The 21458-nt window shown below is 38.6% G+C and overlaps 1 protein-coding gene across 7 annotated transcripts; it reads left to right on the top strand.

The window, feature by feature from the left end:
* Window positions 1-901: 901 nt before the first annotated feature.
* stat4 (signal transducer and activator of transcription 4) lies at window positions 902-20663 on the top strand. Of its 7 annotated transcripts, none has more exons than XM_040148317.1 (24): window positions 902-967; window positions 1114-1242; window positions 2444-2579; window positions 5493-5591; window positions 7248-7340; window positions 7444-7522; window positions 7688-7773; window positions 7952-8103; window positions 12054-12212; window positions 12769-12861; window positions 13075-13134; window positions 13306-13326; window positions 14081-14174; window positions 14523-14567; window positions 14830-14913; window positions 15006-15104; window positions 15402-15537; window positions 15694-15746; window positions 15898-15992; window positions 16829-16962; window positions 17077-17268; window positions 17395-17440; window positions 19000-19108; window positions 20353-20663. In XM_040148317.1, exons 2-24 carry the CDS (start codon window positions 1115-1117, stop codon window positions 20374-20376), a joined length of 2217 nt encoding a protein of 738 aa, XP_040004251.1. In that variant the 5' UTR covers window positions 902-967; window position 1114; the 3' UTR covers window positions 20377-20663. The 7 variants fall into 7 exon arrangements, with proteins under 7 accessions (XP_040004251.1, XP_040004252.1, XP_040004247.1 ...); XM_040148318.1 differs by having other exon boundaries at window positions 14084-14174; XM_040148313.1 differs by having other exon boundaries at window positions 17077-17440.
* Window positions 20664-21458: the final 795 nt, after the last annotated feature.

Consider the following 21458-nt stretch of genomic DNA (forward strand, 5'->3'; position numbering starts at 1 on the left):
AGGGACAGTTTATTCAGCACCTCTGTTTCTCTATTGACTAACCTTTACAGTTCTGAATCTGTCAGTGAACTGTCATGATTCTGCTCTTGCACATCAGTGTTGGTCAGCCAGCACAAACACTTAAAATTGTGAGGTTTCAGGTGCTACTTTTGATTACAAATTCTTTATCCCTTAGTTACAAGAAAAGCATTTCTTTATTACAAGATATTTATATGGGTTTTCTAATTATGAAAAAAGTCATAATTTAAATATATAGAAGTCAAGTATGAGAAAATAGAAACTAAACTCACCTTTTCAAGTTTTTATTAGGTTCTGTCAACTAATAATTCACATTGTTGTTCAGATTACTTACTTTTTTTCCCTAGACAGTGTTAATGTTTACATAAACTAATATTTCAACATTTCTAACAATTTTGTTCAAACATATAAAAGTAAATGACTTTTTTTTGACAAGTTTTTGACAGAAATTAGGTTCAGTCAACACCTGTTTAGTATTACTGACAAGATTGGTAAGTTAGACTTCATATGTTAATTTATTCACAACTAAAACAAGTTAAATTCCTCATGAAACACTGATGAATCCTTAAAGGTTTTACTGTCCTGGCAAACACATACCAAACCATACTGGTTACTATGTTATTTCTAATTATTTCATTAAAACTGCCACCACTGCCGCCTGTAAGCCCAGTTTTTGTGAGTTCTTACTACCGGTAAAAACATTACCTTCTTCCTCTCTCAACTCACACACACATCAAAATCATTGTGTGTGCTGTGTGTGTGTGTGAGTGTGTGTGTGTGTGTGTGGTGACTGAATGGGCGGGTTTCTTGAATAGCTAGAGTACAGCCACTGAGGATAAATGAGGTCGCTTCCTGAACTGACAGGCACATTGAAAAACAGAAGTCAAAGAGAGAAACAAGTGCACGTGGTCAATGTGACTGGGGGGAAAGCAGCGCAGAAACGTCTCAGGTAACAAATACGAGAAAAATATTATTCAACCACAAAACTAATTATTACAGTGAATAAATATGGCGCAATTTTTTCACTTAAAGCACGTTTAAACGCTGTTAATAATGGTTTTTGCGTGTATTTTGTGCTGTCTGTACGCGCTGCAGCATGAGCCAGTGGAAACAGATTCAGCAGCTGGAGATCAGACTCCTAGAACATGTGGACTATCTGTATGATGATAACTTCCCCATGGACATCCGACAGGGTCTGGCCAGCTGGATCGAGTCTCAGGATTGGTGAGTCCTCCTGTGTGTGTGTGTGTGTGTGTGTGTGTGTGTGTGTGTGTGTGTGTGTGTGTGTGTGTGTGTGTGTGTGTGTGTTGGAGGTTGTCATGGTCAGGACACCTAAAAAGGAACATTAGAGTCTGAGAAAATCAACAAACAGGAGGGAACCCTGGGTAAGTGTTGCACACACACATAAGGAAGTTGATGCTGACCTTCAAAATGCTTGTGTGTCAAATAATTTATTGAGAAGGAAACAACATCTGTAAGAACTTGCCCAACTAACAGTTTGAGAACAAAAGCACACAGGTTGCAAGTCACTTTGATTTTATTTAGACAGAAATTATTGGACTGACATCAGGTCGATATTTTTATATCATCAATGTATCGAATGACAGTGTGTAATGTGAGAGGGGTTACTTGTAGAGACAGGTGTCTTTCAGCTCATTGTTTTCTTTCTACAGCCCACAACTACACTGTCATCAACTTTGTTCCCTGCAGACAGACTAGTGTCAGTGATGAGCCAGAAAACCCAGTGATATACCTATTGTACTTTACCTGTCCAGCATCAGACAGCAGACGGACAAAGGTAGCGACTGGCTGGTGATTGTAATGGAGCTGGATATTTCCCTCAGATGGTGGAGATCAAATCAGGAGACTGAATAATGGCCTGCCAGGTGGACTGAAGACCAAAGAGGCCAAAAAATCAATTTGTGGAGCTTTAAATATTTCTTTGTTTGTCCTTTACTTTCCAAACTGGTAAACACAATATTGCCCTCTAGTGTACACGTTAATGTCACGTGCATTTTTGTTGGCAAAAAGATTAGCTCGTAGTTGCAGAAACATACCAGAAGTCATTCCAAATAAGCTAGCATGTTCCCTGATAAGAGGATCCCATGCTCAGTGCTTTCCCATATTTTCTCTGTTGCATCATTTTGCTTTGTTTCCTAAAAAACATCAGAGAGCAACCAAAGGGGCTGCAAAGTATGAGTGTTCCGTTGATTTTATCCTCTCTCATGAGCTCCTGGTAATGAAGTTATACAGTTTTATACAGTTACCTTTGAGCAGCCATTAGGGGTCGCTAGTATGTGAATTTGTACTTAAAAGGTTAACTAAAATGTGGTAGCACACATTTAAGTTAAACTTCTTCTGCCAGCTTCTTTTTCACGAGTTTTTGCTGGGAATCTCCTAAACATCACCCACTGTGTGTTTTTAGGGACACAGCAGCTAACGACGAGTCAATGGCGGCGGTGCTGTTCACCAACTTGCTGTCCCAGTTGGAGAGGGTGCGCTCACAGGAGCAGAACTTCCTACAAAGGCACAACATGAAAATCATACAACAACAGCTACAGGTGTGTCACCCTTCTGTCATCCCTTCATGTGCTAGTTCTGTGAACTTCCGAACTCACTACATTTTCAACAGGGACCTTTCTGTTCTTTTGCAAGAGAAGGTCTGATCAAAGTTTTTAAACGTGCTTTATTTCAGCAGTACTTAAGATCTGCCTTTGCAAGTCGCACAACACATTCATTTGTTTTACTTTATCATTTTTACCATACTTTGTATTTTCCTCTGTACTCTAATTGTCCCACTGGGTGCAATCAGATACTCCTGCTCCAAAAACAATGAAAATAGGTGATTGTTTGTTTTGTTATTTGACATACAAGACAGTTACAGACTTAAAGTAGTTCATAAAAAACACAAACAACTTTCACGACAATATACATTGTATGAGAAAGCAAGGTGTCTAGAAAGTTGCAACAAAGAGTAAACAAAGGAAGTGCTAAAGCAGTGGCAAAGATAATATCAAAACTTACAGAGAGAGATATGACTGCACAGTGGTTTATTTTACTTAGATGTTTTTGTTGACACGTGTTAGTGCAAAGCAAGTGGAGAGGGAGAACCTCTGTTGCAAAACACCTTGTGAGAGTTTGATCGGAAATTATGTATGTTGGGGAATAAAACGTTCTTTAAAAATTCCTTTTTAAAGTTTGAGGTGACAAAATTGGAGGATGGCCGAAAGCAGGCAATAAGAATAGTTTTATTCTTCATAGGGGAAGAAATATCCGACAATAAACTGGCTATACTATCGTCATTTGTCTATTTAAAATCTCTCTAATAAAGCAAAGGGGTGTTGTGGTCTACGGTGTTTGTGAACTGGAAGCGACAAGGAAGTGAAATATATTGGTTGAACTTTCAATTTGAGAATTAATTTGAATGTGTAAATGGTTTCTATTTTGGTGTTGTTTTTCTCTGTTACCTGAGAGAAGCAGTTACTGTTTTTACTGTTGAGTGTCTCAAATGTTAAATGAAGTGAGTAAAGATCAAGTACTTACATCACCTTTTACACAAAAGTAAAGATATTCTATTCTTTCACAAATTATGCATTTATTGCATGAACATACTTGTAATGAGTACAATAATAGTGTAGTCAGCAATCAAACAAAAATACTTGCAAAGAAGGAGCTCCTTTTGCTTGTTTGCTACCTACAATTATGAAGACATTTTGTGCAGTTGAACACACCTTCCTTCTGTTTTGAGGGTACTGGCTACACAACAGACTACAATAATGTGTTAAGGGAAAGGTCATCCCATGTCCCTTTATTAATGTTATTATATTCTCAAGGTGAGAGTGTAGAGGCTGGTCCTGGAACTATACGGGATGTTTGGATGAAGTCAGAGCTCGCTGACGTCACAGGCCTCAGCACGCATTTTATCTGAAAAAGACATATACACTACCTTTGCAGAACAAACCCACGAGGCTTATACCGCTGCTTCCTGCACGTCTGAATGTGTGTGTCACAGTCAACATTTCTCAGAGAAAGAAGTTACTCTTGTGTGGTAGTTAAGGGTTTTTGTGGCTTGTTGTTGTGATGTGTGAGTGAAGTTTGTATCATCGATACATACAGCACAAGAGAGATTTTAACCAGAGCCATGTTTGAATATCTCTTGCATTTGTTTCTCTCACCCCCCAGATTCAAGCATATCATTCATTGGAAACCCCCCCTGTTCAAGAAAGTGTCAGCAGACTGTTGATTTAACTGACAATTGATCTCTGAGATGTGTAGTGCGTAAACACCACCACAGTAAGAGATAAGGACAAAAGTGAGCATGTGATTAGCAGCGTTAGAAACACCAAACCAAACTAATCGTCTACCTGCCACTGCTAAATGTTATGCTTGTTACTGTAATCAAAGTGAGTGTGTAGGTGTTTGATGATGCATCATCTGTTATCATTCTGGCAATGATGCTGATGTATGACAACTTAGTCACAGCTGGAGGCGAGAGAAAAAATTCCCTCTTCCCACAGAGGAATTTTTCATAGTTTTCTAAGTGGGTTTTTGAATGGGCTGTTGGGCAAAATAATACCGCACTCTTTGTGTAAATCCAGTGCAGAACATGAGAATCATGTGGTTATGTAGAAGCAGCTATGAAGGCAGGAGTTTGGCTGAGGGAAAGTTTGTGGCTGCTACATATTTAGATGCACTGAAGCAATATAAAACATTGATTTGGATCAAAGTTTTCTTTTTTTGGGCGGGGGGGGTTTTGGTGAAAAAAATCCTGTTATGTAAGCATATTCTGAGCTGTAATTGCCGCATTGACCTTTGTTTATGTGTACTGAAAGAACAGTATCCTGTTGATGTATGAAATGGGACAAATAAAAAGGTTTGGGGGGACTCCATTGATATTACACATAAAGGTCAGTTTACTAGTTACTAAGTACTACGTAGCCTGTGAAATAGTTGTATAATGTCTTCTGTGGCATCATATTGATTAATGTTGAAGTGCATTAATAAATTTCTTGCATGTCCCTTTCAAACAATCTACTACATTTAAATAATCTGGCCTAAAAACAAATAATGAACCGCAAACAGTATTTACTCTTATCACATAATTTATCAAAGAATCTTTCAAATTTTATTGGTTATTTGGCTGATAATTGGCTATAATCATTAACAAGGGTGGGACCCTAATTCAAAATAGTACCAAATTATAAACCCAAAATCAACAACAAAATATCAAACTCCATATGAATAAAAACCAAATATTTTCTCCATGTGTCAGATGCTCTAAAGCTACCACAGTATCAAACTTTAAAAAATAGTGTAATTCATTCCAGGAATAATTTTACATTTCTTTGAAAATATTAATGAGAAAGTGTTTCGTAATTTCTTCATTAATTTATTCTATTTTTTCTATTCTTTGTTGCTCAGGTTTTTTTTTTAACTTGGAATATTCCAATGTGTGTGTGTGTGTCACCTCACAGGTGAAATACAGGACCAACCCTGCTGTCATGGCCAGACTTATCTCCACCTGCCTCAGGGAAGAACGCCGTATCCTCTCTACCGCTTGCATGCAGGAACAGGTTTGTCACACCGTCTCCCTCGGTGGGAAAGTCCCTCTGGTTCCTTAATAACAACTGCTGCTGGTAAATCAGGGCTGCTACCTGGAAGACTGTACAATGTAATTTACACGCCCACATTCCCAGTCGCTTCACTTTATTCCTAAGAATCAGTGTGGAATGGCAAAATACTTTCCCCTGACACTTATGGTAATCGTTTGAGTGTTGCAGTAACCATAAACAAGATAACCGTTTTTCTGTAGCACTTTTTCAGGGAGGTTGCTGCAAATATTCTGAAAAAAAGAATTAACAATAACTGACCATAATAAAGAGTAATTTAACCTAAAAAACAAAAAAGTTTTGCATGTCTCAAAGTGTCTTCAAAGATAGGCTAGTCAGCTAGTTTGTTGATAAATAGTAAAGGTTTTACAACTACAAAAGATTTATTTCATTCATTCTCTAACAATGGATCATATGACCACTTGTATGTGAAAAGAGTCACTTGTAATGATGAACCCAGAGAATTATCCCCCAAATCTCTCAGTTCTTTTTAGCATCTTTTAGCTTATTGTTTTGGTTTTATGTCCTGCAACTGTACTGATTTGGTTGACTCTTACTGCTTTCTTTTTGTCATTTTTGACTAAGTTCTAAAAACCCACTGCACATTACCTGCTCAGCATCAACCAGCAGGCAGACACAGTTAGCAGCTAGCTGGTGAACATATGGAGCATTAGCAGCTAAAGAACCAGATATTTTCCTCAGGAGTTGGTAGGGACCAAAAAAACGCTAAAGGGATGGATATTGGACTTAAGTTTGCCAGGTGGAAAATGCTTCTAACCATAATAACAAGGCACTAAAATGTCAATGCTGTGTTTACAGCTGGTCTCTGCTGCACCCAAATGGCCAAAAAACACCCAAAGACAACAACAACAACCAAATAAACAATTATTAAGTTAAGTTTAACTCTAATTTAAGTTTCTGTTTTTTTTTAGCGGAAAAATCTATATTTCTCAAAAGCAGAAATAATGTCATTGCTTGAGTAAAAACTCAAAGGGTGGAGCCACAAAATGAGAGCTTTTTCGAGTTAGCTAACAGACAAATTTAGAGGAAAAGGTGGAACTCTGATATTAAAAATATAAATATTCTTCATTTCATGTTCGATTAACTATAGTGTTCATGATGTCAATGCAAACTAACCCCATTCTGCATTTGCACCCTTCGGTTCACATGTTAGCATATCAATGTTAGCATTTATCTAGCAGCCTCATTGAGCCACTAGCAAGGCTGTAGACTCTTAGTCTTGTTTCAGGAACTTTAGCTGGATTTTTTGACAGCACACCTATGTCAAAGACTCATGGGACCTTTAATTTTCATCACAGCAATAATTTATTAACATCAAGAAGAAAATCAGTTCTAACAGTGTTGTGTTTGGTTATTATTTTTAACTGTTCTCTTTGTGTTCAGTAGTTGAAGCGCCATGTCATGTCAGTAGTTATGTTTTCGCAGTAACTTTAGCCCTTTATTTAATTATTTGTCGGCATTCCATAATAAAGCCTGGATCACAGACTGAAAAAAAGAGTTTTTACATAAACAGTTTACATAATGTTTGATCTATATGTTACAAAAAAAATTAAATTAATAGACAATGAAACGATGACTAAAAAGAACATTTCTGAACAGGGTCCACTGGAGAAATCATTGCAGAATTCTGTGGCCCTTGAGAGGCAGAAGAACATGGACAACAGAGTCGGGATCATCAGGGGCAGCGTGCAGGTAACTGACACACTCAGTCATTTCAGGGAATATCAAAAGAGAGATAATACTACATGTCATCCTATAAGATAAATTTCATAAAACTGTGTCTGTCTATGTCTAGTTGATGGACCAGGCTGTGAAATACATTGAGGACATGCAGGACGACTTTGATTTTCGTTACAAAACTCTACAGTCTCGGGGTGAGACCTGTTATGAGATCTGCACACAAGCTTTGAAAAAAAAACAAACCATTACCTTATTTGAAATTGTGTTATTTCTTACTAGTGTGCAAAAAACTGAACAGCCTCCAACATTCAAGAATGAGTTCAACACTATATATTTGTGGTTTTGTGTTTGTGTGTTAGAATCGTCAGATAGGAACTCTGAGATGATGAAACAGGAAGTAACAAGACTACAGGAAATGCTTAACAGGCTCGACTTTAAAAGGAAGGTATGCATTTGTACCATCATGCAAAGTTCTGACATGTGAGAAAGGAGTTTCAGAAAATGTCTCCAAATATAATATTTTCCAAGATGCCAACAGCTCTTGAGTGTACAAATAAAGACTCATTGGATTGTATGATTTATGTTTCACAAACCATCACGACTGTTCTTCATACCCCTGTTAGGAGATCCTGTCAAAGATGGATGTTGTGATCAAGGACATTGATGACCTGATGACTTCTCAGCTCAACCCTGAGCTGCAGGACTGGAAACGTAGGCAGCAGGTTGCCGCCATTGGCGGTCCACTGCTGACCGGACTGGACCAGCTGCAGAGTTGGTAATGAGCATCCCTGAATTGTTACTGAAATCTTTACTTTCATGAGAATGTTTTACTGTAGTAAAGTTACGGTACACGATTAAACTTGCATACGTAGGTAACATACCCAAATACATGTACAGTATATCCAGAACATGTAGATATGCATTGTTGTGCATGATAGGAGACCCACAATACACAGATTAAAAAAGAACATCCTAATCAAAGCAACAGAGGCTGAGATATACTGACTCTTAGTCTCTAGTATGGTTCAAGCTCGTAAAAAAAATGGAGCCTACATTTCCCATGATGCAACCACTCCCCTGCCTGGTAAATGCCCTTGTCTTTCAGTCTCCACAGTTTCAGTTTGTTACGCAGGTTGTTTGTTATAAATTTGTAACCACCAAGCCAAAATCAAGATATCCCTGATGACACCAACAGGGTTATTTTCTAGACAGATGAACAGGAGAGTTCTCTTCTTTCTAGTAAATCCAGTAGTTCTGTCCACACTGTTATAAAGTGGTTGTTTTTTGTATAAAAGCACACTAGTAAATGACTAAACCCATCCCTGCAAATCTGTTTTTATCTAGTGGTGGGGCTCTGGGATAGCAACATTGGTCGGTCCACCACTTAGGTCCAGATTGAAATATCTCAACAACTATTTTATACAGAGATTAACGGTCCCCAGAGGATAAACACTACTGACTTTGGTGATCTTTTGACTTTTATAGCAGCACCATGAGGTTGAGATTTTTGGCTCTAGATCAAATGTCTCAACACCTACTGGGTCGATTGGCAATAAAGTTGTTCCTCAGGATGAAATGCAACAACTTTGGTGATCCTCTGCATTTTATTCTGGCGCCATCAGCCTCAGCTGTATTCTGTGTTTAGCGCTGATTAGCAAATGTTAGCATTCTAAACTAAGGTGAATATGGTAAACAATACACCTGCTAAACATTAGCATGTCGGCATTGTCTTGTGTGGGTGTATTAATTGAATACAATTCAATACAATTTTATTTACATAGCGCCAAATCATAACAGGGGTTATCTCAGGGCACTTTTCATATAAAGCAGGTCTAGACCGTACTCTTTATAGTAATATTCAGAGAGACCCAACATTCCCCCATGAGTAGGCACTTGGTGACAGCAGCAGGGTAAAACTCCCTTTTAACAGGTAGAAACCTTGAACAGAACCATGGAGGGCGGCGGTCTGCCTCGACCGGCTGGGTTGAGAGAGAAACAGAAGAGCAGGATCATGGAAGTAGTAGGCAGTTTGCAGTCACAGATCCAGACTCTGCAGGACCAGGGGCAGAAATGCCTGCAGAAAGCGATAGGAAGAGAGGAAAGAAACAAGACAGCACAAAACTATGGGAGAGTGAAGAAGTCAAGTTATTAATGAGCACTGATGCGATATGAATGCGTACAGATGGAGAGGAAGAGGATGAGAGAGGAGCTTGGTGCATCATGGGAAGTGGGTGGTTCAAGCCAAGCCTGAGGCAGCCCTAACTATAAGCTTTATCAAAAAGGAAGATTTTAAGCCTACTCTTAAACGTGGAGAGGGTGTCTGCCTCCTGGACCCAAAATGGAAGATGGTTCCACAATAGAGGAGCCTGATAACTGAAGTCTCTGCCTCCCATTCTACTTTTGGAGACTTGAGGAACCACAAGCAAGCCTAAATACCGGGAACGCAGTGTTCTACTTGGGTAATAGGGTATTATGAACTGTTTAAGATATGATGGTGCCTGAACATTAAGGGATTTCTAGATGAGGAGGAGGGTTTTAAATTCTGTTCTGGATATTACAGGGAGCCAATGCAAAGAAGCTTACACTGGAGAAATATGATCTCTTTTCCTAGTTCCTTTCAGTACTCGTGCTGCAGCATTCTGCATCAGCTGGAGAGTATTTAAAGATTTGTTGGGACAGCGTGATAATAAGGAGTTGCATAATCCAGCCTAGAAGTAACAAAAGCAGGGACTAGTTTTTCTGCATCTTTTTGGGGACAGCATGTGCCTGATTTTTGCAATGTTACGTAGGTAAAAAAAAAAAAAAAAGCAAGTCCTTGGAGTTTGTTTTATGTTGGAGTTAAAGGACATATCCTGATCAAAGAGAACTCCAAGATTCCTAAAAGTGGTGCAGGAGGCCAGGGAAATGCCATCTAGAGTAACTATATAATTAGATAATGTGTTTCTGAGGGGTTGGGGGCCAAGTACAATAACTTTGGTTTTGTCTGAGTTTAACAGCAGAAAGTTGCTGTCAACCAGTTCTTTATGTCCTTAAAGCATGCTTAGTGTTTAGCAAACTGATTGGTTTCATTGAGCGTCATTGACAAGTACAACTGGGTATCATCTGCATAACAATGGAAGTTTATGGAGTGTTTCATAATAATATTGCCTAAAGGAAGCATATATAAGGTGAATACAACTGGTCCAAGCACAGAACCTTGTTGAACTCCATGACTAACCTTGGAGTAAATGGAGGATTTATCCTTAATGTGCACAAACTGAAATCGATCTGATAAATAGGACTGAAACAAGCTTAGAATGGTTCCTTTAATGCCAATTAAATGTTCTAGTCTCTGTAATAGGATATGATGGTCAATCAAATGCAGCACTGAGATCTAACAAGACAAAAACAGAGACAAGTCCTTTGTCCAATGCAATTAGAAGGTAATTTGTAACTTTCACCAGTGGTTTCTCTGTGCTATGATGCATCTCAATCCTGACTGAAAATCTTCAAATAAACTGTTTGTTTTTATTCTCCTCTAATAGAGGAGTAATAGGCTGCACTATCATGCCAAGCTAAGTGGGATTGTTCCAGTTTGGTAGAACACCATACCCTTTCAAGTTTTTGCGTATTTTGCTTTACAATGCGGGTTTGGGAGTTAGAACCATGGAGCTAACTTCCTTTCTTTTATTATCTTCTTTTTTAGAGGGGCAATAGAGTCAAGTGTCATACTCATTGATCTTGCAGCACTATCAACAAGATGATCAATTTGGGAGGGACTAAAGTTAGTATAAAAGTCCTCTGTTATATTGTGATATGGCAGTGAATTAAGTGCCGATGGAATCACTTCCTTAAATTTAGCTACAGCACTGTCAGATAGAAATCTAGCAAATACATTTTTTTCTAATAGTGTGTAGTCCAGTAATAGGAATTCAAAAGTTACCAAACAATGGTTCGATAAAAGAGGATTCTGTGGGAAGACTATTAATTGTTCAATTTCGATGCCATAAGTCAGAACAAGGTCGAGGTGGTGGTTAAAACAGTGAGTGGGTTTATTTATAGTCTGAGCGAAGCCAATTGAGTCTAATAATGAGATAAACCCAGTGCTAAGGCTCATTATCAGCATCCATATGAATGCTGAATCCACCTACTTTATCTGTACTAAGGACTAAACTTGATAAAAACTCTGAGAATTCAGATAAAAATTCAGAGTATAATCCAGGAGCGCGGTACACTATAACAAATAGAACAGGCTTTAAAGTTTTACAGGATACATGTATAAGACTAAGAAGCAGGCATTCAAATTAAATAATAAGTTTAGGTTTAGGGATTATTAGGCTTGAGTTGAAAACGGCTACAACTCCACTTCATTGGCTGGTGCCTCGAGGAATGTGAGTATTAATATGACCGGGGGGGGGGGGGTTGATTCATTTAGGCTAACATATTCGTCATGAAACAGCCAGGTTTCAGTGAGACTAAATATAAAAATATGATAATCTGACATTACATCATGTACTAATACAGCTTTGGATGGGAGCAATGTTTAACAGTCCACATTTAATTCTCCTATGTTGTACTTCAACAGTGGTGGTCTTCATTTTTATTAGGTTTTCGTGTACAACTCCTCTTCTGTTTATTTTTGAGTTAATTAGTTTAGGTGGTCGGGGCGCAGACACAGTATCTATGGGGTTTAAATAAATTCTCTCACACAGTTTCCTCACCCTCCTCTCGCCTGTCCCCTTTCAGGTTTACTCTGACAGCCCAGAGTCTCTTCCAGATCAAGCGTCAGCTGGACAAACTGGGGGAGCTGGTTGTGAAGGTCACCTATGAGAGTGACCCAATCCCGCTGCAAAAACCTCAGATGGAGGAGCAAGTTAAATACCTCATTTATCACCTCATCAAGAGGTACAGTACTCTGAACACAACACAATGCAACACAGGCAATAAACACAAGCAACAGTATGTACATGTACTTTAAAAAAATATGCATCCATTCTGTTGCATATAATGCAACATGGACGTGTACTTATTTTATTTTCAATGTACCTGCACCTATTTTCAATAATTAGTTGGTTTGAGCGTGAATACTCTGATATCCAACAACTTTTATTTTGTATTTTTTGCAGTGTTCCTAGTTTAACATGTTTCCATTTCCAAAATTATAAACAGAGATCTAAGTAACAGCACCCGAGGGAAGTCAGCAACTTCTTATATGTGTAGCATAGTCTTTTTTTCATGTCTTTAAACACAAACAGGGGTGAACACACCAACATGTATGAATGAGTAACATGACTCCATCCTTTACTTACAGCACTGGCAGCACATTACACAGTACAGTATGGAAAGGTGCTAAATACAGGACAAACACAACCAACTATGGCTTGAATGCCCTCTCAATGGCATGAGTGAAGTGAACATAACGAAAAGTGTGAAAATCATATGAGGTGTGGTTTGTTCTCAGCTCATTTGTGGTGGAGAAGCAGCCATGCATGCCTACACATCCACAAAAACCCCTCATCATCAAGACTGGAGTACAATTTACCACCAAAGTCAGGTATCATTATGTAATCTGATATGTTTCCATGATTTTTTCTGCTATATTTGTCTATATTATTCCTGTTTATACATCGTTCTTAAATTAAATTATATCTGACATTCTTTATTGTTTTCATTTTTATATGTTTTAATTATTAATGATTGGTGAAAAAAATAGTAGTAGTGTTGCTTGAGAATTCAAAGCATTTTTTCTCTTCCTGATTTCTCCCAGACTCCTGGTTAAACTTCCAGAAGTGGATTATCAGCTGAAGGTGAAAACAACATTTGACAAGTGAGATTTTTATATTCAAATTTTTGTGACAATATAAAATTTAAAATATACATAATTGTATATAACTCTAAAGTATTATATCTATTTATCTATCTGCAATGTAAAAGTCTTATCCAGCAGTCAAATTTGTCTGAGGACTAATCTTTTTATTTTTGTGTGTTTATGGTCTAGGGACCTCCCTCCTGGCAGAGTGTGAGTACAAGCCACCTCGATACAGGATGTTTCTTCCGATGTTTAATTTTAGCACAGATAGTGGCAGTGTAGCATTAAGTTACCAGGTCTGAAGAACAGTGGCCAACAGTATACTACACCATATTACAGACATGTTGTTATACTGTAGTCAGTACTGCAAATATTATAAAACATCACTTCACCGCTTCGAGAAATTGGTTAATCCCAAAATGCCACCTATCAATTTGGAGGAAAAATGTGTTTGAAATGTTTGAGATCCATGGCTCAGTTTAGATGTTCATTTCTACAGGTGAATTTCTTTTGTTCTGTAAGAAATACAAATTACAATAAATATATCTTTCTTTTATCAATTTTTTCTTTCATTTTCTTTCAAAATATTTGAAATCTCCAGCTGTTTCGCACATTTATTGAATGACTACATTTTGGTTTCTTGTTAAGTATTTTACAGTATTTGAGTATTTACATGGCCATTATTGAGTTGGAAAGGGCTATCTTTACCCAGACCACAACTCGTTTAAGTCCCATAGCTGAGGTTTGATAGCTGTTACAGTAATCTGAAGATGTTTGTTGTTTTACTTTATAGTTAAAGATTTGTTTCACATTTCTGATTTCAGCAGCTATAATTGCATTGTATCATCTAAAAATCTTCCAGCAACTGCTTCCTTCAATGGATTAATATAATATATAACATTGTTTCAACTGAGATTCGTCAAATCTATGAGGCTTTTCTGTTTTACCTTCTATTTCTCCTCAGAAGTCGTCAGTTTTTCATCCTGACCAACAACACTAAAGTTATGGATATTGAGGACTACTCCAATGGCTGCCTCTCGGTGGAGTTTAGACACCTGGTAAGACAACCCATTCACTGTCTGATTATGTACATGCTTATGTCATTTTTATTGAAAAAAAAAAATCAAAAACTGGGAAGTTCACATAACCAGTCCTCCATGCTTCCTGACATAAAAACAGTTTTTCCCAAAACGTTAGGAAAAAGTCATTGTACTAGCTCCTTGAGTTCATCCTTAACTTCAGTAGCTAACACACAGTATCAGGAGACTAAATCCGGTTTCACATACACTTGGATATGGTATAAACATTTATTAGTTTGTCAGTAATGGTTTGTTGAACTTCTCCATCAGTTTTTGGTTTTCTTTTGTGGATTTTAAGCCAACTGACATTGAGTTTGTACCTTACAGCAGTTGAAAGAGAAGAAATATATCAATGGCACAAAGGGACTGGAGGTAAGAAATGCAAATGAGCCCCACCACTGATGCACCAGCAAAGTGCTCTCTTAACACCTATGATGAATACCTGTGCTACATGAAGCTTAACTGTGTTTGTGCATTATATTCTGAATAAAAATTAAATAAAAAACAATGGTAATGACAAACTTTGTCATTATCATTCTTGTCTGATCTATCATTTTAAAATTGTTGTACCCACTGAGCCTCATTATTTAAACATTCATAATGCAGTGCTGAGGGGTGTTTGTGTGTTTTGCAGGGTCTGCTCTCTGTGACAGAAGAACTTCACTCTCTCAGTTTTGAGGCTTGCTTCACGGTGCAGGGCCTCACCATTGATCTGGAGGTCAGAAGTAGCCTAGATTTTACTTGATGGTTTTTGTTTGGCTGTCTGTTGTTGTGGCAGCGAATTGCTTATGTGCGTGTGAAATCTTTCAGACATGTTCTCTGCCACTGGTGGTAATTTCCAATGTGAGCCAGCTGCCTGGAGGCTGGGCGTCTGTCATGTGGTATAACCTTCTGACGGATGAGCCGAGGGTGAGCCAACACAATCTGACAGAAAGTTTTTTTAAATGTCTTTTAAAAAATGGAAAGTGCTACATACACGCCAGTTGCCAGTTTATCGCTCAGGTACACCTAGCTACACTCAAACTAATGCAATCTAATACAACGGTTTTAGAGGGGTGTTGATTCAACTTAATGATCACTTCTGAGGCTGTAGTTCGTGGCACAGTTGAACTGTATTTCATTATACAGAGACATTTCCAGAAAACATCTGCACATCACCACTTTCCTGATCTACCCTTTTCCCTACTCTTTCCAATTCATTTACAGAACTTGGCGTTCTTTGGAAACCCACCTCGGGCCAGCTGGAATCAGCTCTCTGAGGTCCTTAGCTGGCAGTTCTCCACCTTTGCCGGTCGGGGCCTCAACAAGGAACAGCTAACCATGCTGGGAGAAAAGCTTCTCGGTATGTTTACCTTTGAGTTTTACAACACAGTGGTTGTAAATTTTGGAAATAAGAAGAAGAAAACAGGACCCATAGCTGCTGACTTGAACTGCTAAGCTACTTTGGGTTTGGTACCTGGGTATAGTCACTATTGTTATTTACTGTATCTTTTTATAGGTCAGCATGCCTCCTGTAGTGACTATCAAGTGTCCTGGTCTAAGTTCTCTAAGGTAAGTATTAAATTACATAACCATATACAGTACCATGTGGTTTCATCTCAAATATAAGTGGTATTGATCCTACATTACATTTATAAGGTGATGTTTAAATGCCAAATAAGTGCTCATTGAATAGCTTTCCATGTGTTGTACGTTCTTCTAGGAGAATATTCCAGGAAAGACCTTCAGTTTCTGGATGTGGCTGGACTCCATCCTGGAGCTCATCAAGAAACACTTGCTGGCAGTTTGGAATGAGAAGTAAGCCACCGACTCACTGATTATGTCTCACCCCATCTTGACCTCAATCCTCCTCAACTTTCCCAATAAATTTCTGCTAGAAACTCTGAATCTTAAAGGAATAGTTCCTGGAAACCCTTGTTTTTATCGTACATCATCAGAGATAAAATATTTTTTTAAGGATTTTTTTTACCTTTGGACATGGCCATGCTAGCTGTTTCGCCATTTTCAGTCTTTATGCTAAGCTAAGCTAATGTCACCTTACTATAGCTTCATATTTAGCATACAGAAATGAGAGTGGTGTCAATCTTCTCGTCTAACTCTGTAAGAAAGTGAATATGCTTATTTCCCAAAACGCTGAACTATTCTTTTCACAGACACACCGTTTGTGTTAACAGGACAGCTTCCTCCTGTTACATGTTGCAGAACCATCCAAGAAAAGTTGCGCCAAATCCAAACCAGTGGCATGTAACATAAAATATAGCATACTGGTCCATTTTCTCACCCACTCTCTTTCTGGTATTTTAAGTGACAAACAAATGACTCAATTTGCCCGACATCCCATTAGATCAATGTATATTAAGCAGGACTCATAGTGAGACATAGTTAGAAGTGAAGTATCTTAGTGAATTAGCTTGTATTTCCCTCAGTCAGTCACTAACATTAGCAGCATGCAAATTTTCCACATGGGGAAATTGTTCAGTCATTGTCTGTCAAACTGCTCTGGCCACGGAAAAAGATCGCAGCAGCATTTCAGACCTGCAGGAGGAGGCATATCAATTTAGTCTTCCACAAGCAGAGAGCAATAACTACTATGCTCCAGTTCAAGTTTCAAATATTTTTTTTTTTTTTTTTAGCTACATAATGGGTTTTGTGAGTAAAGAGATGGAGCGCACTCTGCTGAAGGACAGAGAGCCGGGCACTTTCCTCTTACGCTTCAGTGAGAGTCACCTCGGAGGTATCACTTTTACCTGGGTGGAGCACGACAATGGTGAGGTCTCTTTCAAATATACCGTTTCTACCAGACCAATTGTGTCAATAAAATACAATTTTCCAATAAAATACAAGAATCCTATGCTTTGCTAATAGTGACTTTTTACAACAGGAGATGTGAAGTTCAACTCTGTGGAGCCCTACACTAAAAACCGGCTTAGTGCTCTCCCATTTGCCGACATTATACGAGACTACAAAGTGATCTCAGACGGGGTTGTCCCAGAGAACCCGCTCAAGTTCCTTTACCCTGACATCCCCAAAGACGAGGCCTTCGGTCCGCTTTACAACAGTCAGCCTAGCAAAGGCAAGAGTGCAAAACCATTTCATCATTTAGAGTTAATATTGTTTAGAGCATGTTTTGAATCTTTATTGGTTGACTGGATTGTGCGCTACAACACTAATCTCTCTCACATCTCTGTTAAATTTCCAGTCCATCCATACATACCATCTACCCTGATTCCCATCTCGGAATTGCGGTGAGTTTATTACAACTACATGACACCCTTACTCAACTCACTTTGTATTAAAGTAAATTTTTTGGTGAACATTTTATCACAATTTCCAGTGAGCCCACTGATCTCAAGGGTTATCAGTTGCTCCTATCTTCCTTCTCATCCAGCATCAGCACTGCCAAAACTGCTTTTTACAATGATAAGATCAGTAGTTCCACAGACACTTGGAAATTATTTTCCATCTTCAAAACATTACTCAATCCTCCACCACCTCTACAGACACAAACCTGTCAGCTGGTTCTTTACTGAAAAGGTGGTGGCCATTAGTAGCCAATTCTCTGAACCACTCAGACAACCTGTTTCCCCTGGTTAACAACGCATCACTGTCCATTGTCAGCCTTCTCATTGAGGGCAGGGCATCTGCAAGCAAAAAACATGTAGCTCTGTTGTGTGTGACAGAAGCCCTGAGGGCAGCCAGAGCTGCAGCTCAGTCCTTGGGTCTTATCTTGCTGGACAGCCTTTGACACAGTGAACCCCCGCATCCTGTAATCCGTAGTCTCTGATATGGGCATCTCTGGCATAGTGCATTCTTGGTTTGAAACCAACCTCACTAGGTATTCTTTCAATGTGTCATGGCAAAGACAAACATCAATATCCCATCACCTCTCCACAGGGGTTTCCCCAAGGTTCGGTGCTGGGGCCCCTTCTCTTTGCAATATCCACTCCATCCTTAGGTCCAATTATCCCCTCAAATGGATTCTCATATCACTGCTACACAGACAGTACCCATCTATACCTGTCATTTCTGCCAGATGACCCCACGGTCTTTGTGCGAATTATGGCTGGTCTCTCAAACATATCCACCTGGTTGAAGGAACGCCACCTTAAACTAAACCTCTCTAACACTGAACTCTTGGTCATCCCGGCCAATCAATCTATCCACCACAATATCAATATAAAAATCCTCTCTCACCCCAGCCAAGGTTTCGGGAAACCTGGGTGTGATAACTGATGGCCAGCTATCCTTCTCTGACCATGGTATGCCTGTCTCCCAGTTGTGCCGCTTTACACAATACAACATAAGATAAATCAGGCCTTACCTTACTCAGTACGCCACCCAACTCTTGTTACAGGCCATGATTATCTCTCGTCTCGACTACTGCGATGCCCTTCTAGTGGTTCCCCCAGCATGCACAGTGATAACCTTACAGATGGTCCAGAATGTGGCAGCGTGTCTGGTTTTCGATCAGCCTAAGAGAGCGCATGTCACTCCAGTGCTCTTGGACCTCCACTGGCTACCCATGGCTGCCTGAATCAAATTCAAGTCACTAATGCTCGTCTACAGAGGGTCTTCTGGGTCTGCACCCATCTATACTTGAACTCAATCATGCAGGCTTATGCTCCTTCTTGTTTTTCCAAGGAACGTTGTCTGGCATTGCCATCCGTGCAACGTTTGGGGATAAATGTTGATTATGGTACATCGCTTGTACTGTCAATGCAACCTAAAGCATAATGACTTATAATTTCCACTGATGAGAAGCAGTCGCTTCACTTGTATTATGTCCCTTTCCCTTATATCCCAGCTCTAACTCAAGCGCCACACCACCGTCTTGCCAGTCTCCTGAGCCCCCAATGACTCCTGGGGAGTTTGACATGCTCAACGAGCACCTGTGCCTCATTGACATTGACACCGTAAGTTTGCAAGCTTTGGCATCTGGTGGACTGTACCACTTCTATTTTAAAGGATAATGTTGGCAATATTCTTTATTTTCCTTATTTTAAATAAATGCCATGAAAAGACCAAAACCAACAATGGACTGATCCTCTTAACAAGTATAAGGTGTGTATCCAAAACCTGGTATATCTTATTCTTCTGTGGCATACAGCTACATTGTTGTCCAAAACTACTAAAAACACATCAGTGAACCACACTCTTGCATTGGGTGACATATTCCTACATTTACCATGAACACACACACTGTAGTTTATTTTGACTGAGTCGCTTGTACAATGTCCTGCTGCTGTAAATACTCGCTGGTGCACCAAATGTATGTTAATCCACAGCTGAAAATAGTCCACAACAAATGCACTATTTCCTCTTGTTGGACCTTTTTAAAAAAAAAAAAATCCACTCCAAATCCACCGTAAATCTATAAAACTAATTTGTTTTTTAAGATTTGAATTTTCAGTAGAAACAAATGAGTATAGAACTGACTGCTACACACTGAAAAAATATTCAAAGATGGATTAATGCATTGTTGGTTTTGGTATTTTCATGGGATTTGTTGACAATAAGAAAAAATATAAAATGGCACCAGCCCCAACCTCTGTGTATGTGTGTGAGTGAGTGTTGTCATCTCACAACAGCGTAAGAAAAAACAGATCAAACAGATTAACAAAATGATCATGTTGGAAACCAAATTACCACAGAACAAATGATATAAAACAAGTAGCACAACTTAGTAATACTTGTAGTGTCAGTGCAGTATGAAAAGATGGTTCTGTGTTACCACATTAGCATTAACATTAGCACATTAGTATATTAGTATATTAGTATAATTATGCTGTGTTAATATCTTTCCATATTACTTGTAGGTTTTGCATTAAAATTTATGTATGTTGTAGTCTGTGTTTTTATATACATATGTTTGATAGGTTAGAGGCATGTAAGTCTTCTCTGTGAATATTGTTTGCATTAACATGCTAATTAAATTGTTTCACTTGTTTTAGTGTTTTAAAATGTTGTTGTCTTGGGCCAATTGTATAAAATAATTTACATAATCCTAAAAAAGCAGGTTAAAACTATTAGCTTTTACTGAGTCTAAGCAAATACTCAAATGTTTCCAGAAAACGTAGCTGCTAATTATTTTTTCTTTTCGTTTTGTAGAGGGGTCCTCCATATTATCTGCTGCTGATGTTCTTCTTTTGCTTTACAGATGAGTTCTCCATATTCAGAGTAAAGCTAGATGAAATGTGCAACATTTTGCTCAGAGGTTCCTCGATTCCTTCCTAACAATGTTTTACCACTGACCTGACACCAGTCTCCAATCAACGTCTACATCTTGACAGTCAACTGCGTTAAAAGAGGTTTTTGTGGGGAAATTGGATTCATTACTTGTGCTGTTGTTTGTTGTTTTTTACATTCATAATTGTTCTTGAAATAAATTTTGATGTCACTGTTTACTGTAGATCTGGACATCTGACAACTTGGATTTGAGTTGATTATATTTTTTTGAGTTTCTATAAAGCTTGTATTGTATATTAAACAGTTTAAATATGTTTATCTTGACTGCGATGTACCATATTGATATTAGCTTGCTATTTAATTTATACATCACTGACACCACTGTCTCTCTTAGTCAGTTGTAACTAGCAAAAGCTGCAGCTGCATATTCACTACAAAATGTTTTCATTCGACCTGTGTTGCATGCACGCTCATTCACATAAACATTCATTCATTCACTGATGGTTAGCTCGCCTGCCACCTATCGGCGACGAGGACGTACGGTAAGGTCTACAGACAACTTTGCGGCAGTGCTGAAATTTATAAAGCTTTTATTTTGGAAGTAGCCGGAAGTACATCTGCCTACAACTCTTTGCCTCTAGCTTGATAGTTTTTCCTACAGCGTTAGCCGAGAATCACGTGATTACATAAGCGAGACCCAATCATAATAATTAGACCTTTTTTGCAAACCACGATCAAACGATCTTGCTTGAAAAAGCTTATAGGCTCACTCAAATCCAGTACCATACAATTCAAAAGCCCTTCCGCACCTTTGGACAGAGAGTGTGGAGAACCTGATAAGATGAGCTATTTTAATACAAGTAGACTGAGTGGGCTCTACACCTCTAGCAACACCGGCCTGATATTTGTCTTTGAAAGATGTTGGGCTTGGGACTGGGGACAGGGCCTCCATCAAGAAATTAGTTTTCATGAAGTCAAGAGCAAGTCTAAGTAAAAAATACAGATACACATTTTTTTTAATTCTTAAATTAGCCAACTGTTTCCCCGTTTCCAGTCTTTATGCTAAGCTAGGCTAAC

This window comes from Xiphias gladius, chromosome 16 (genome assembly GCF_016859285.1).
Source record: "Xiphias gladius isolate SHS-SW01 ecotype Sanya breed wild chromosome 16, ASM1685928v1, whole genome shotgun sequence".
Classification (NCBI taxonomy): domain Eukaryota; kingdom Metazoa; phylum Chordata; class Actinopteri; order Istiophoriformes; family Xiphiidae; genus Xiphias; species Xiphias gladius.

Excerpts from the sequence above, each read along its gene's own strand:
- stat4 (XM_040148311.1), top strand. The coding sequence starts at position 1,115 with ATGAGCCAGTGGAAACAGATTCAGCAGCTGGAGATCAGACTCCTAGAA. Across the intron at positions 2,580-5,492 it reads TCATACAACAACAGCTACAG|GTGAAATACAGGACCAACCC; the intron begins GTGTGTCACCCT and ends GTCACCTCACAG. Across the intron at positions 14,175-14,522 it reads CGGTGGAGTTTAGACACCTG|CAGTTGAAAGAGAAGAAATA; the intron begins GTAAGACAACCC and ends TGTACCTTACAG.